Source organism: Melitaea cinxia, chromosome 2, assembly GCF_905220565.1.
Source record: "Melitaea cinxia chromosome 2, ilMelCinx1.1, whole genome shotgun sequence".
Lineage (NCBI taxonomy): Eukaryota > Metazoa > Arthropoda > Insecta > Lepidoptera > Nymphalidae > Melitaea > Melitaea cinxia.
In genome coordinates this window covers 13047581-13064724 of record NC_059395.1, presented here as the reverse complement: position 1 = coordinate 13064724, position 17144 = coordinate 13047581, and the positions used below count along the sequence as shown (strand labels likewise).

The 17144-nt window shown below is 31.6% G+C and overlaps 1 protein-coding gene across 1 annotated transcript in view; it reads right to left on the bottom strand.

The window, feature by feature from the left end:
• The window catches only part of LOC123665215 (protein sickie), a 221874-nt gene extending 207065 nt beyond the window's left edge, over positions 1–14809 (bottom strand). The window contains 1 exon segment of the mRNA XM_045599553.1: positions 13502–14809. Within this exon segment, the coding sequence (XP_045455509.1) occupies positions 13502–14809 (1308 nt within the window).
• Between the last annotated feature and the right edge of the window lie 2335 nt (positions 14810–17144).

Genomic DNA, 17144 nt, shown 5'->3' with positions numbered 1-17144 from the left:
TCTTATGTGATCACACGTGAAAATACTGGAATACGTCACTGCAATAAAGAAAGTTATTATGTGTCTGTCTGTACATTGAAAATAACGTTCACGTGGATCATGAAGTACTAAAATACACTTTATAATATATAATTGCGATTACACGCAAACGAAAAAAACCCAGCTTAAATTACGTCGACAAGTAATACAACGTAAGTAGACGAAAATATATTTAAGTAAATACGCGTTATTAGAGATTACTCAAAAAGTTCTCGTCAGAATCAAATCTAAATGGGACCACATGACACGCGCCAGCATTCAAGTAAAGAAAGAATCGTCGAAATCGGTCCACCTATAGAAGTTATGAGGGACACATAAACAAAATACTTCTTTTTTGAAGTCGGTTAAAAGTGATCGCAATTAACAGTTTAATCAGTCACATATTCCTACATGTTTAGGAGGAAACAATAAAAATCAATACAAAAATTAGTGACATTTGTCATAAGCATTTCAATAGAATTTCTAATAACTTAACGCAAACGTTTTTTTTTTTTTGACGTCACAAATATATTATTGTTATTTATTTTATTTATTTATTTATATACTTTATTGTCTAATGATATAAACAGTTGTAACAAAAGGTGGACTTAATGCCTAGTGGCATTCTCTCCCAGTCAACCTTTAGGCCAAACAGAAAATATTGTAGGCGGTAACAATAAGGTAGTAAACATATATATCTATATATAAATACACTACGGACATATATAAACACACACACACACACACACACACACACACACATACACACATACATACACACAAACATACAAATATTAGAAACACAAACACAGAACTTAATAATATATACTCATAATAAATAAAAAACAGTAAAATAAAATTATAAGTAAATTTTATAACACTAATAGTTAATAATTTTAAGCAAATGCTAGTTACTCATAGTCCAGTGGATATATGATATTATTGTGAGTTCAATGACAGGGTATTTCTATGTAATGGCAGTGTGAATGGGTTTATGTTTGATACATAAAATATAATGGAAGTATATCAAGCAATTGAAATTATTATGGATAAGAAAATATCTTTTTTATATATAATAACGTACATATATTTTTATAATATAGTTCTAATAAAGGCATAGCCACGTGACACGGCAAGTATTCCTGAAGATTAATAAAGTATGAGAGTGTCCCCCTATCACAAATACGCAAAGTAAACCCAATACATTATTAACTACCGCCCTTGTAGCAGACGCCTTTGCTCTCACCTTTGACACTGATTTATGCTCTGAAATAGAATATTTAATACGAATGGTCATATTTTTTATTAATATGGACTGCTTTTTATATATACAAACTCCTTATATATGAAGTCAAAATGAGTTATACCACGCGGAACATTTAGCAATGGAATATAAAACGCTATAGTCTACGCGTTTCAATATTGAACCTTAATATTTTTTGCTATGCTTTGAGATTTCTATTTTTTACGAGTAAAATTTGTGAAAAATTCCTCAACTTTCACATAATGGTACATATGTGTATCTCACGTGGCTCGCCATTTTGCCTACTTATACCTTCGGCAACATACTTCATTTATTAATCTTGGTTTTTTTTATTATTAAATACTATTTTCATATACTTTGTTAATGCTATCTATATATGTTACTGTATCTAGTTTTTAAATGTAAATCTAACGTCCTGTGCTGGCAGCATTTGTAAAGGTGCGGACTGAAAAGCAGCTATAAGCTGAGTCTACGACCTTTTCACCAGCATTTTTTTTGTAAAATCTCTGTAAATTAGACTAAGAAATCTTTTGTTTTTTTTTATGCTTGGTAAATAAACGTCTTTATTATTATTATTATTATTATTATTATTATTATTATATGGCTACATAATGGTACATACGGTGTATGTAAATCTTTAAATGTTTTTCCTGCATATTCACTTATTTCAATTCAGCTCACTTGTTAGAAATCTCAATCTTCAAATTTCATTTTCCTCAAATTTTACCACGAATATTTAGCAGAGGAATAATAAAACGCTTAAATATTTTAATACATTAAAATTAAACGAAGTCGAACGTTTATAAGTTCAAAACTGATATTGATCCGAAGACATCAAGACCCATTTTACGTTATTTTGCGGTACACAGAAGGGATTCTTAATAACAAAGTGGATGCACCCTCGTTCAATCGAAAAATAGGCTCTTAGGGTCCAAGATTTGGCCGGAAGAAGCTTGATAGCACCATAGAATATTAAATAATTATTGGAGTACGAAATAGTTAGGTAAATAATCATAATTTGCGTTAGAGCTACAATTTATAATATAAGTACATAATGCTAGTATATAATATTAATCATACACATGATTGTGCCATTATGTTGTATGTATTAATATTATATACTAGCTGCTGCCCGCGACATCGTCTGCGTGAACGCTATACAGCACCAAAAATACCTACGATTATACCTTTTAAAATAACATTCTTTTACCCGTTTCTTCTTTACATTTCATATCTACAGAAAAATCTGATAGATGGCGCTGCTTTAAAATTGTCTTGTCTACTTATATTCATTTAATTATGTTTATCGGCTTAGTTAGAAGCTAGCTTATATAGCATGGATATTAACAACAACATTCAAATATGCGTCGTTAGATTACACGTTGTTACAGAATGCGTTGAGGAAATAAAGGTTTACTGCTCGTTCCCGTTTAGGTGATAGCATGATAATATTTAGCCTATGTGTTGACCCAACTTCTTAATAATATTCGTGCCAAATTTGAAGTAAATCCATGCAGTACTTTTTGATTTTATCCCGGACATACATACAGACAAACAGACAAAAAATCTAAAAACTATATTTTTGGATTCGGTATCGATTGTAGATCACACCCCAAGTATTCTTTTAAAAAAACATTCAATGTACAGTTATGACTTTCCTACCATTTTATTATATGTATATAGATTGTTATACTTTATTCTTTCACTCACTCAAAATTTTTGTATAATTATTGGTATACAAATTTACTCGTATTAGCAACGGTGGACTTATCTCTAGCAGAGATCTCTTCCAGCGAACCTATGATAGTGAGAACTAGTGTTATAATAACAGGCTAAGAAATTGTTATAATGTAGATAATGTATAGTTACTTGAAAATAAAGAGCGAATTAAATAATATGCATAATATCATACACTACACATACATATTATATACATATTTATATAATAATAACTTTAAAAAGATACATACGTTTGCTAACCTCGTTTATATGAGCCAAACGGGTCATGTTACAATACATTATTACACCCAAATTTTTTACTATATTAGAAAAAGACATTGGAACACTAGATAGCTGAACCTGTGATATTGAATTCCAGAAAATTTTGCATCTCAGTCTACAGGTGCCAAATATTATACTGAGATTTGAGAGGATTGAGAATAAAGCTGACAGTATCAGCCAGAACTGAATTTGAACTAGATCCGAATTCATGCACTAGAAGCTTCATACAACTCGGTCAGCTCGAATAAAATTCGATAAAACATTGACATAACATAAATAAATTTCTACTACATAAAATATATTTGTAGTATTCGCATATGTTGTGGCTTATCAATTAAAGAGTGGTCACATATTTTACATTCGCTTAAAATTAATGATACAAAATCAGCTAATAAATTACGCGGAAAGCCTATAATGATGACACAAATTACTTTAACTATCACGTACATGTATATTAATTCGCGGGAAATAATTTGTGACGATAATATTATTTTATATATATATATATATATATATATATATATATATATATATAATTCGCGCAGCCTTAACAAATAATAGTTACGTACTTGTATACCTATAATAATTACATAGTATAAAACATAGTCGCTTTCCGCTGTCTGTATGCTTAGATCTTTAAAAATACACAACGGATTTTGCTGTGGTTTTCTTAAGTAAATAAAGTGATTCCAGAGGAAAGTTTATATGTATAATACATGCATGATATAGTAGAGGAACACTGATAGTTTTTGTAACTGTGCGAGGCCGGGGCGGGTCGCTAGTCATTTTATAAAGAGAAAAGGTTTAATTTCTTGTTTTTCTGTGATGGATGATCATAAATACTATAGGACTAATTTCAAATACTTTTTTGCTGAGAGAATATTACCATATCATTGATTGACATAAACAATATTTTAAAATAATAAAACGGACCATGTACAAACTTTAGATCCACGCGATTGAAGTCAAGAGCTCAAAGCTATAATAAGCAGCCGAAGATACGTAAAACCTTAAAATATTGACGACTACATTCTCTTAATTTGCTTGTGGATAGTAAAAATATTTTATTGCATGATATTTTCTTTAAAGTAAAGTTTTTGTTAAAGTATTTGTTATTACAACACAGGGCTTCCTTATCTATTCCAGGGTTCCCTTTTTCTATTAAATAGTCGAGAAAAGTCAAATATATGGTTAAAATAACTTTCTGTAAAACCTTTTCCGTCGTATGAAGTTATTTTTTTCAAATTTGTACTAGCAGGCGACTTTTAAAAAAGAATTTTTTTTTTTATTCGGTCGGTAACAAGTCTGTCATTGATTAGATTAAGGCAGGGAACGTGCACAGCGTAGCAAAACTCGGTTAAAATAAACGACGTTGGCTCTATCATTTCCCCTAAAACTATCTAAAAATAACCTCCGATCGTTTATTTTAAATTTCTCATAAAACTCTTCTATTTAATTTTATTTATAAAATAATTCTAATAACTTTTAATTTTTTATTTTACGTTTCCTCGTGATATTATTTAAAAGGAAACGCAATAAATGTATAAGGAGATAAGCTTAATATTTTCTTACTTGAACGCAATAATCTTTGGATCTACTAATTCAACTTTGAATACTCTTTTTTAATAGAAAGTAAGTTTGTTGATACAGTTTACAATTTATATTTCATAATCATTACAACCCAAATTATCAACTGATTTGAGGAGTACACTAACCCTGCAGAAAACTATGTATAGAACATTTTTATAACGCAGGATTTTATGAATCACATTTTACAATATTAAGGTCTTAATTTCATATCAATGTATAGGTATCATATATTAGTGTTTGATCTTTAAACAATTTATCCAAAAATGTCCTAAAACAAAATGTTTGAATTTGAACATATTTTATTACCGTCACTTAATTCGATTTACATCGATATTTATAAACATACAATATCTAACGCATTTTTAATATTATCCCGTGATTACGATCGCTTCATGGTAAGAAAACAGTCCGCAGTTGAACTGCGTGATATGTTTTTTTCCAAACTCTCTCCCGTACAGAATAACAAGGTTTTTGCCCAGCAATGGGAAGTTTATAGGCTTTCCTTATAAATAAATTTAGTCCATATATGGTTAATTTTTAGAACCAATTTTTAGCGGATATATTTCCTGAATACAAATCAATCTCATATCATGACGTATTTTAAATTTGTAATAGGAAACTAATTATTTATTATTAACAGATTTAGAGTTAATTCCGATATATTTTAATTTCCTTGTTACAATCAGCCCGCAAACAATAATTGGGTTACGGGTTCGATGCGTGAGTAGCCTAACAAATCACGATCTATTTTTGTATTGAAACATTGATACTACAAACTACTATAATTATATAAAAATGGTATTTGATATTGATTTATATATTAAAAATTAATTTAAATAAAAACGATAAAATATTCATAAACCAAATTAGTAATATACAGTTGGTTCAAATATTTTTTGATTGATAGAACGTGATTTTATGACTGAGAACTGTTTGATACAACTCTTGCAGTAACACTCAATTAATTTTATTAAAGAGAATCCATACTCTACCAAGCTATGGATTAAATAGGAACATAACGATTGTTTGCTTCAAGCTATCTGAGAGACTCTACGAAGAATAGCCACTATAGTTATATTGTTCTAAATTATGACATTGTGATACTTTATCTTGTCAAACCAAGTGTATATGATATGTAATATTTAAAAAAATGGTTCGTTGGATGCTTTTGCTAACGTATTATTTTGTCATATACATTAAATGATAGTGAGTAAATACTACCTTAGTACTATTACGTACTAGTACTTAAGTACTACATTTAAATGTATAAAAACGTTACGAAACAATCACATTGCATTATATATAAGAAAACCTTACTTACATTTTTACTTTGCTTTACCGCGATACCTTTTGTTAAAAAAACTACTTAGTATTCCATCTCGATACTGTACATAGTGTTACTATGACGTGATCTAGTCAGTTTATAATTTATTTGGTTATCGTTTGAATTTTTGTTACAAATAAAGCGTGTTTGTCACTTATAAACAGATTAAAAAGATTAAAATAATTTTCAAAGGCTTAAATTTCGCTCATTCTTCTTACCATTTTATTCTCACTAAAATAGCTCATCTACAGACATCGATCGTTCACAATTATATTATATGTGTAGATACAAATTTTATTTTATTTTGACACCATTTTTTTTGACACCATTATAAATCCTAATTCTATTAATTATTTTTCTATGAGAGTTGTAAACTTAACGTTGGTTTTGAGTACGAATTCGTTTTAATTCCCCCGTCTCAATCAGTAACAACTCCGTCAGTAATTAGGTTACAAGTCTGGCGCGTGAGCGGAGTAACAACACTGCTGGTGCTGGGTTAGACACCAGCCCCTCTCTAACCGACTTCAAAAAAAAGGTGGATATGTTTAAGGTGATATCTTATTTTTACTATCGAGATTTTAAGATTTATAACCTTAAAAATGTATACAACCTCTACAAATAGTGATGATCTGGAGATGAGCAATAATAACAGATAAATATTAAAACAATACATAGCGTATATTCTGTTCATTTATGAAGGTACGTATTCATGCTTGCTTTTAAAGCTGCTCCAGAATAAAAACATGTATAAAAGGAACAACACCAACGCCTTACTTTGTAGTAAACTATTTCTCATCACATCGTTTATTTAATGCTTAACTAAAATACTGTCACTAATTATTTTAAAATAAAGTTTGTAACATACTTAGAAGTTACAAAGTAAATTGAAATAGAATATCTTACGTACTTTTTTTTAACTAACATCCGGATTTTATGCACGATTATTTTTCAGATGCATTGAACCCAAATTCGTTGGCGCGGTGCAGTTTATATTTGCTACTATCAAGTGTATTATTATTAAGAGGTAAAAATTACGTGACTTATTCACGCTTTTCAATATATTAATTGAAATGCGTACAAAGATTCTGACCTTCGTTTTTATATTCTTAGTTACTAAATTTTCTACTAAATATAAATAACAATATCTTCGTCTTTGATCACCGACCATCATGAACTTAATAAAGCACTGGTTACCTAACTAAGGCTTAGTTTATGGACACTAATTCCTTAGTTCAAAGTAACATTAATTCAATAAATTTCTCCTAAAACTCGCTTTTCTCCTTTGAAGTATGAAAACGTTTCCCCTAAATGTAAGGAGCTTTCGAAAGGTCTCCTTAGACTCAAGATTTGTAAAGGGATTGTTTACAGCATTAATATTAATAATAATAATCCCGTTACTTGTATCCAGTTAAAACTGGGTAGCTTTAAACTTATAATAATATGTATTATTGTATTACAAACAAAAATTTTAAATAAATAACCTCAACACTTCAATACCACTCTTTAGTCAAGAATAATGTATCAAAGTATAATATCAAGGGTATCTTTAAATGATAATTTATGTAAAATAAGTAAAATATGAAATAGTAAAATATATTTACACTTACGTTACACTAACTTACTTGTTTTAGAAATTGTGACGACTGAATACAAGTCTAAGTCTAGTTATATCTGCATTTAAATGTAAATAAAAACCACATTTTCATATCAAAGAAGGATTTTTTTCGGATTCGCTGAAATCTTCGAACAGCATTATAATTCTTAGAATGCACTGAGACGCATTTATCTCTCTTTTATTTATTTATTTATCGAAACATAGGGAAAAAATGTTATTATGTTAGTGCAACTAAAACTCCTTTACAATAAATATTTATCTAGTAATGGGTATTTGTCCTTGAGGGTCTTATCATTCTGCCTCGGAGAGCACATTCAGCCTACTTGCTATAAATAAATATTTGATAATGGTCGTTATAAAATAGCGAAATTGTCTAAAGTATTGTCTGTTTTAGTTGAGTTGTATTATTATTTCGTTCTTGAAAACACCAATACCGGTGTGCCTAGGTCGATTAATTGACTTCAGTTATACGTGACTTTTCTCCAAATAACTAAAAATGTAAGTGTCTAGCGTTTAAGCTATGCTTGGGGTTTGTCTCAAAGATAGGAATAGAAATGAGACTATCCGCGAGAGAACGAAAGTAATCGACATAGCCCACAGAATTAGCAGGTTGAAGTAGCAGTGGGCTGGTCATCTGTGTCGCAGGACCGATGGTCGTTGGAGCAAACGGGTCTTGGAGTGGAGACCGCGTCTTGGCAAACGCAGTGTGGGTCGTCCTCCGGCCCGTTGGACCGACGATCTACGTAAGATTGCCGGTGTAGGCTGGATGAAGATTGCGGAAAACCGGAACGTCTGGCGTGAACTTGTGGAGGCCTATGTCCAGCAGTAGAGTGCAATAGGCTGAACTGATGATGACTGATAAAGTATTTATATGATTTTACTTTTTATTGACTCGAAGATAATGGGCAATAATTTATCTTATTGTCCCATTCCTTCTCATTCTTTGCCACAATGTCAGTACCTAAAGATGTATGTGTAATCAAAAAGATTAATACAAATCTTGCAGCTCTTAGCCTTCTTAACAAAACTGTGACGTATCACCCTTCAATTGTTGAAACATTTGTTTCTCACGTGAATACGAAATGAAACATTTCAGAACTCACTTGTGATTAAAAACCTTCACACGTTAGTACGAGGGCCCTCGAGAGGTCCTCCTCTACTCATGTTGAGTGTTTGCTCCGCGGCGCTTACACTGCTTGTGGAACGGAATTATTTTTAATGTAAATCTAAGTTTCAATTTAATTATTTTTTTTCATATTGTTAACCTTGTAACGAGGATGGGTTGGTAAATACAATATTTATGAATAATATATTTAAAAAAATTTAACATAATAAAAAAAGACTCTTGAAATTGTGTTTTTTTAAATATATAACTAGGTCCCACACAGCACACGGGTGCTGTGTGGGCTACGGCACCAAAGAATTTAGCCACCCCCTCTCTTCCCGTGGGTGTCGTAAGAGGCGACTAAGGGATTACAAGATTCCACTACCACCTTGGAACTTAAGAAGCCAACCGATGGCGGGATAACCACCTAATCGCTGGCCTAGAAACACACAGGCCGAAGACGGGCAGCAGCGTCTTCGGTACGACAAAGCCAGCTCTGCGGTCACCAACCCGCCTGCCCAGCGGTGTGACTATGGGCAATACACATGGGTTCATGCATTTTTGGCGCGAACTTGTGGAGGCCTATGTCCAGCAGTGGACTGCAATAGGCTGGAATGATGATGATGAAATGATAACTAGGTCAACAAACAACTGTGTGGCTCACCCGATGGTAAGCGATTATCGTGGCCTATAGACGCCTGTAAAACAGTATGTCGGGCTGCACCAGATTAGAGCATGATATTTCCTGCTTTGCCTACCCCAGTTAAATATATATTTATTATGTACAATAAATAGTGTTTTCTAGTCTTTCGAGCCAGAGACACGACAAATATTTGTTTAGGTTATATGTACAGATGTTTGACAAGTTTTGGCGATTGTTTAAAGACAACTAAAACACAGATATTCTTTAAAAACACTGTCCCGTAATATGTTCCACATGTCCTCTTTTATTTTCATTGACTGACACATGCATAAGGATATCAATAGTTATGCAACCTTCTTTGCGTTTATAATTGTAGGAATAAATCAGACACATATAATTCTAGATCATTGGAGCTAACGATTGAATTAAATCAACATTAATAATGTAAATAATTAAAAACCTAATATTACATATGGACTGGAAAATTACATCAAATCTAATAATAACAATACACACAAAAGTCATACAATAAAACGTTTCCTTAGTTTTGAGTATGTACACTTTAAAAAAAAATATTGCTTACAACTATTGTTGATAAAATGAACACAAATTTGTAAATTTGTGCTTGTAAGCTATTAAATTAAATTGTAAATTTTAATTAAGAGTTAATAATTGTGTAACTTGTAATGTTGTTTATTTTATGTTAATGTCGAAAGACGGAACTGTTCAAATTCTTACTGTAGTTTCTTTTTTTTTAATATTCATCCACGGGCTCAAAATGACCATGCCTGACCATGTTAAATATGCATTATAATACCACAGGAGATTTATCACTAAAACTATAAATCCACAGTCCTGTGATTGCCTAGTAAAATTAGGACGTGGTCAGACGCTGACGGTTTTTTTATTCCTTACAATAATTCTTTGATGAAAATAGTATACACCATTCCTTCATTCACAACATATTATTATTTTTAGTATCTTTGTTTATATATCATGTTTATATTTATGTCTTACTGTAGTTTCATTCATTCAGGTTTACTAATGAGAGTATGTGATCGTAAGAGTCTAAAAGTATATTGTCAGTGTGTGGTTAGCCTTACTGCATTTTCCCGAGACACGTATAAATCACGTATTCGAACCGCGAATTCTCAGTAATAAGGCAGTGGATTCTCATCGTCTTGCATCGTATGTAATTTGCGTGTCGATCGCACATAACATAATAAATGTTGTTACTCTGTTACACTACTGCACTCTCTCATACACGCTCAATGATCAATATAACAACAGTAAGCCTGCTTGGTAAATTAAGCCGACTATAAAAAAAGTCAGGCTCGACCAGATCATGTATCTGGACCGGATCAGGATAGAATGAGGCATGCCAGATCCGACAAGCTCTATCAGGACTATGTCTGGTCCAGATAAGGACAGCCTGATGTAAAATATAATCAAGTATGGTAAGGCATACTGGATCAGGACCCGGTCCGGTCCAGATTAGGACAGCCTGATATAAAATATAATCAAGTATGGTAAGACATAACTGCATCAACCCGGTCCGGTCCAGATCAGGATAGCCTGAAAGAAATTACGCGAACTGAACCTGAATCGCGCTATCGATGTTTTTATGTGCACTTAGTATATATGTACACAGTTATCAGGACAGTCTAGCAGGGAGTCCATTTCTACACAATTAGTAGTTAATGAATAGAAGTTAATAAGTAAAATTAATTTATGATAATAATTAATTAATAATATAAAAATAAATAAAAATAATTGATATTTAAAGTAAAAACAAAAATAAATAATACTTTGGACAAAATAAACCGAAAGTCGGAAATAAATATAATTAATAATTATGTTAAGTAACATATTTATAATATCAATTCACTTTTTTTTATTAAATAATTTATTCAAGAATATACATTAGTGTTTTTTAAAAAGACCGGACCGGGCATACTCGACCCGAACCAGGCAAGGTATGTAACGCAGATGATTGATCTGGACCCGATCAGGAAATTTCATTCTATCCTGATCAGGTCCAGACAAATCTTCTGCGTTATCCGGTCCAGATCGGGTATGCCCGGTCCGGTTCTGCTAAGGAACACGAAAAAATTTCTACTCGGGAACTTCAGTAGGTAATTTGAAAATATACTTTATTAAGCCTTTACCCAAAATAAAGATAAGCGAAGCTTACCTTATTATAGATGGTAACCCAACCTTCGAGAGAAAGATGATGGATATTAGAGAGATTAAGCATGAAGAATTTTATTGATTATATAAGAATGAAAGTGCGAGCAGAATAAGTGTGAGAACTGGTATATATGAATCAATTGCAGATGCAGGGTAAAATCCGGTTGAATGAAATAATACGTCTGGCTTAATTTATAATTATGATGTATAAAATAATTTAGTAAGCAACCTAATATTTAATTCTATCATATTAGCGTCTACGGTTTTTAATAATGACTGTCCGATGCTTAAGTAATGCTAAACCCACTATGACATTTATGGCTTCTGCTTAAGATTTCCATAGGTTTATTATGTTAAACCTATGTGATGTTTCATAGCCAGCTAATAATAACTATAGTGACAAAACTTGCCATAAGTAAGTATCATCAAAATATATTCAAAATATAAGTAAAACTTGTTTTACTTATAGGTACCTATTACAAAAAATTTAAGAATATTTAGGTTCGAAATACGTTAAGTTAAATGCGCTGAAACCTAAAAGGAGAGTTATGTTTAAAATCTGTTTGTATGTAGTCATGTAAGATTTCTCGTAAATAGACAGTGAATGGGTAAACTTATTTCGGGATAATTTTGTATTCTAAAATTTGTATTAGGTATTAAAAAGTGTTCAAAAGTATCAATACTTTATTCCATCAACTGAATAAATGTTACAAAAAATAATACGAATTAATCGTAGGTATCTACAGTCGAATCAAAAGTTGAATTATTTTCAGTCATATATTAATTGCTTGCATAAACGTAAATACGATCATTAAAAAGTGAGTGAAGTACGCGCCTTTAGTTCGTTATTTGCGTTAAATGGACCCATTTGGAAATTAACTGCACGATTGCTCCCAAATAATGGACCGGTGTAGAGTGATATATGAAACTACGAAATGGGAAGCATTCAACTAACGAAGGGGAATTTGTAAAGTACTTTATTAAGCATTGTCTATTATCGACCATTACGCCATCTAGAGGAGAGTAGTAAAATTACGTATGTTTGCAAAGAAAAGTGGTCTTAAGGTAACAAAATTTCGACAGATGGCGCTAATCAGTAATATTTTAATAGATTTTAATTTTTGTTTAACAACCTAAAATTTTATTTTAATAACATTGGTAGATCTATAAACGTCAATATCTCCATTTAAAAAATGTAAATAACATATTTATTGTGTTAAATGTTTTTTATTTTTTGCAACTACTGAAACATAGATGGCGCTAATGGTAGTAATAGTAGTAATTGTTTGTTGTGATGTTTGATGTTAGATAGCGTTACTAGTTTTACAACAATACTTATTTCGCAACACAACTGAACATTACTCCTTTCAAATGAAATAAGTATAATCATAATGCAAACTATGCATCAATTCAATTCTAAAAAAATGTCCGAATCTTCAATTGAAGAGATATCTTTATCATCTAAATGTTTATAAGCTTACATTATTTATTAAAAAATTCTGAATAAAATAATAAGCACGATTTCGATTATAGAGTTCAATTTCTCCTTATTTAATAACATATACAATATTTTTACATATACATAGAAAATTAAATTTTAGAATTTAAAATAAAACTGAATATATTTTACGTGCAGTAAGAAAAGCTTTTTAAAAAAAAAGGATCACGTAAATTTGATCAGAAATCTCGGCGTAATCGGTGTACATACTGATATTTTTAATAGTTATAATAATTAATAAAATTTAACTCACCCTTATTTGCTCAGTTGCTTTTTTCGCGATAGCTGGATCTAGTATTTGGATGTCCAGCTCTGAAGTAGATTTTTTTGCTGTTTCACTAAAAACAGCAACATTAACATAATACGTGGGCACTTTTTCACTCGCTTCACCAGGAGAATTAGGAGACAGTATACCACTATCCGTATCACTAACATTAACTGATTTTCTTGTAACTATAGCCTTATCACCACTTGGAGATTTTAAAGGAATCCGCGATTTTTCACCGGCTTTAGGAGGTATTTGCTTAGTTGTCTCATCTATTTTAAAACCAGTTTTAGGATCAAATATAACATAGTTGTCCTTGTCACATCTTACTTTATTATTAATCGTAACTGTGTACTTTTTATTAGGGCTTAAATTTAAAAATGGATCTTCGTTATCAATTGGACTTTCCGGGATAATCGATTGAATTTTCGGTGTGATCTTTTGTATAGATTTTCCACCAATAGTGCGTCTAACAACTGTATCGTTACCAAATTTTAAACGAACATATTCATTTGATATTGTTCTTCGAACTGGGGATGCTAAGTGTGGCGAAGGTTTAGCTTCTTGTGAAGTTGTTTTACCTTGAAAAAACTTTGGTTTGTCCATGACTTTTACTGGTGAAAATGGCAACTTTAATTTCGAAGTTTTTTTCTTAGGATTACCACTTAACTCTATATCGTTACTTCGAACCGTGCTCTTATAAATAGGAAGAACACTTGATTTATCATTTACTCTATCTATATTTGTAGTTTTAGTGCTTTTTCCGATATCTAACGATTTGTTGAGCTTTTTAATAGGCAGTGGGGTTTTTGGTTTCTTATCTTTTGTCCTTTGGACACTTTCTATTGAATTTAAACATTTTCTATCTAATAATGTGTCATGTGGTTTTATGAAAGTTTTGCTACGATCACATCTAAACAAATCGTTTGATACAAACAAATCCTCGTCGACGGGATTTTGTAGAATACTATCAATTATTATGTCTACATCACTTGATTCTGAATTGCTTTGAGATGATCTGTTTTCATTGATAATACATGTTATCCTTTCTTCTATTTCTACGAGAGAGTCAGACTTATCGGTCTCGTCGAAACTCTTTGATGTGCCACTGCCAGAATCTGATGGAGTTTGTTCTTCGAAAATGCCCTCATCCTTTAGAAGATGTCCTTTCGACGATTGTTCTGGACAAGAGGATCTTCTTCGTTTCACCGTTCCCGTTGCTGCCGATGGGGAATCCCAATCCAAGTGTGGAATAACACTATGGCCAACTTTTCTAAAACGTCTAGGACTTGTCATTATTAGCAAATTACATTTTATGTCACTGGCCAGTCAGTTTTAATTATCTGTACTTTTGTTATGTCGGAACAGTGAACGGTGTTAGCGAATTGTTGATAGGAAAGAGATAGCGGTTTAACTACAATGTGGTCATTAGTGGATCGAACACGAACACGCCGCCGGACTCGATTGTTATCTAATTACGAACTTGACGTAAAGGCCACATGGGACATACGCGCCGATAGGTATTTGTTATTCTGTTGTGTCAACTACTGTATACAAGCTCTAGTTGTAGAGTGAGAACACGCTTTAAAATGAATTAATTCTTCGACCTAATCATAAAATACAACAACAAGTACAAATCACTAATTATTATTGTTAAGTATTATTAAGTTTATCGTTAAGTATTATTGTAGCATTATTTTTTTTTTTTTGATTTCATAAAATTATTTCAATTGACACTTTCTTTTAATCATAATAACATTAAACATATTTACATTTCAAGACTTCAGAACTAAATATTAATTTAAATAATGAAACTCAATAAATACTAAGGTACAAGCTAACAACTAAATCTTAAGTATGTTTTTTTTTTAATTGAACATCTTAAATATTTGAAAAAAAAATGGTTTTCTGGGTAACAAAAATAACAAATCTACAAATTTAAAATCTCCACTGTTCAAAAAAGTGTATAATTAACTTTCGAAACGGAGGAAAATTAAAAATTATACAACCCTACAAATCTGTAAGTATAAGCTATTTAATATAAATAATAATAAACAAAATATTAAAATAACCTGAAAACTTGTCTTTATTTAATGAAATGTAACATTATTCACATTTCATGAATCTCTGAACTTTAAACTCATACGGAAACCAAAAAATACAATCCCTAGCTAATCCTATTGCTAAAACCCGCATTAAGTTGGATTTTTATTGTAGAATATTATATTTTTACGTATTGTACGCTTACGCGTAAATATAATAAATTATTTTTTATAAAAAATAATTAAAACAGTTAATAAAAAAAATCACATAGCTTCTACCCTGGTGGAAGGTATGCGCGTGGTGCCCTAGCAGCGGCTAAACGTGGTTAGGGTTTCTGTCCTTGTCTCCCCACTGTGCCTCGGAGAGCACGTTAAGTTGTCTGTCCCGGTTGTTATCATATACGCCTGATAGCGATTGTTACACATAGTAGGAAATATATCCGCCAACCCACTGTGGAGGAGCGTTGTGGATTAAGCTCCAATCCTTCTCTTACATGGAGAAAGAGGGTTGTGCTTAGCAGTAGGATGTTACAAGCTGAATTATGAAGCAATGATATGAATAATGCACTAAGCTCAATGATCTTATAGATTTCCTACAACTGGGTAAAGATCTCATTCCATAAAAGAGGTGAAGCTTAATTTCAGCGTGTCTCTGTGAGGTGAGGATCATTCTCAAATATTTATTATAACTATCGAGATTGCCAGCTATAAGTGCTCACCAAGTAATAGGTCGAAAGACATACAAAGGTAAACCCCAGAGCAAAAACAAGAATGTGAATAATATCCGAACTTGCATCGATACTGCAATCGGCGGCGGTCGTTGAAACTTTCCTGACCTCTAGACGGACGTTTCAAAATAAAAGTAAATAAAAAACCTAATTTATATGTAGATAGGCAAACGTGATTAAATTTTCATTGTTATTAATATAAAGTACCAAGTTTACACGTTCTCTGTAATGTCATTACTATATTGGTCCTCGCAGTGGTCACAGCAATAGAACAACTAGTGCTGTAAGCTATGGTGGGTATATATGTAAGCAATACACATTTTCATCGAGGCATGACTTTTTGTTGTTTATATTTTCATGAAACAAGATTCTCATTATACTGGAGCCCGGGACAATTATTGTCTTCTTTTGTTTAATATCTAGAAAACACATAAGTAAGTAAGACGTAATAATTTTGTTACAGCATAATGTTGCCGCTTGCCTGTTGTTAAGCTAAACTAATGAAATGAGAGAAGTTCAGACAAAGTTACTAAGAGATTTTGACAAATTAGTCCCGAGCGTCCGGAGGTGACCTAATTACCCGTAAAGTAGAGGCAATAAATAACTTCACCGACCGAGGGTGTTACTTTACTTGTGTTTCACTTTTATAAAGGTGCAAATATACTACGACATTAAAATATTAAATTTCCAAACTATTCATAATAGTAATTAAGAAACAATTTTTAAAAAAGAATTCTGCTGCAAAAAACATATCTATAGTTTCTGAAATTCTGGTAAAAAGGATATCCATTTTTACATTACTTTTATTGTACTGTACACTTAAAAACTGTGAACATTTGTCAATTGGGCAGTAACCTCTTC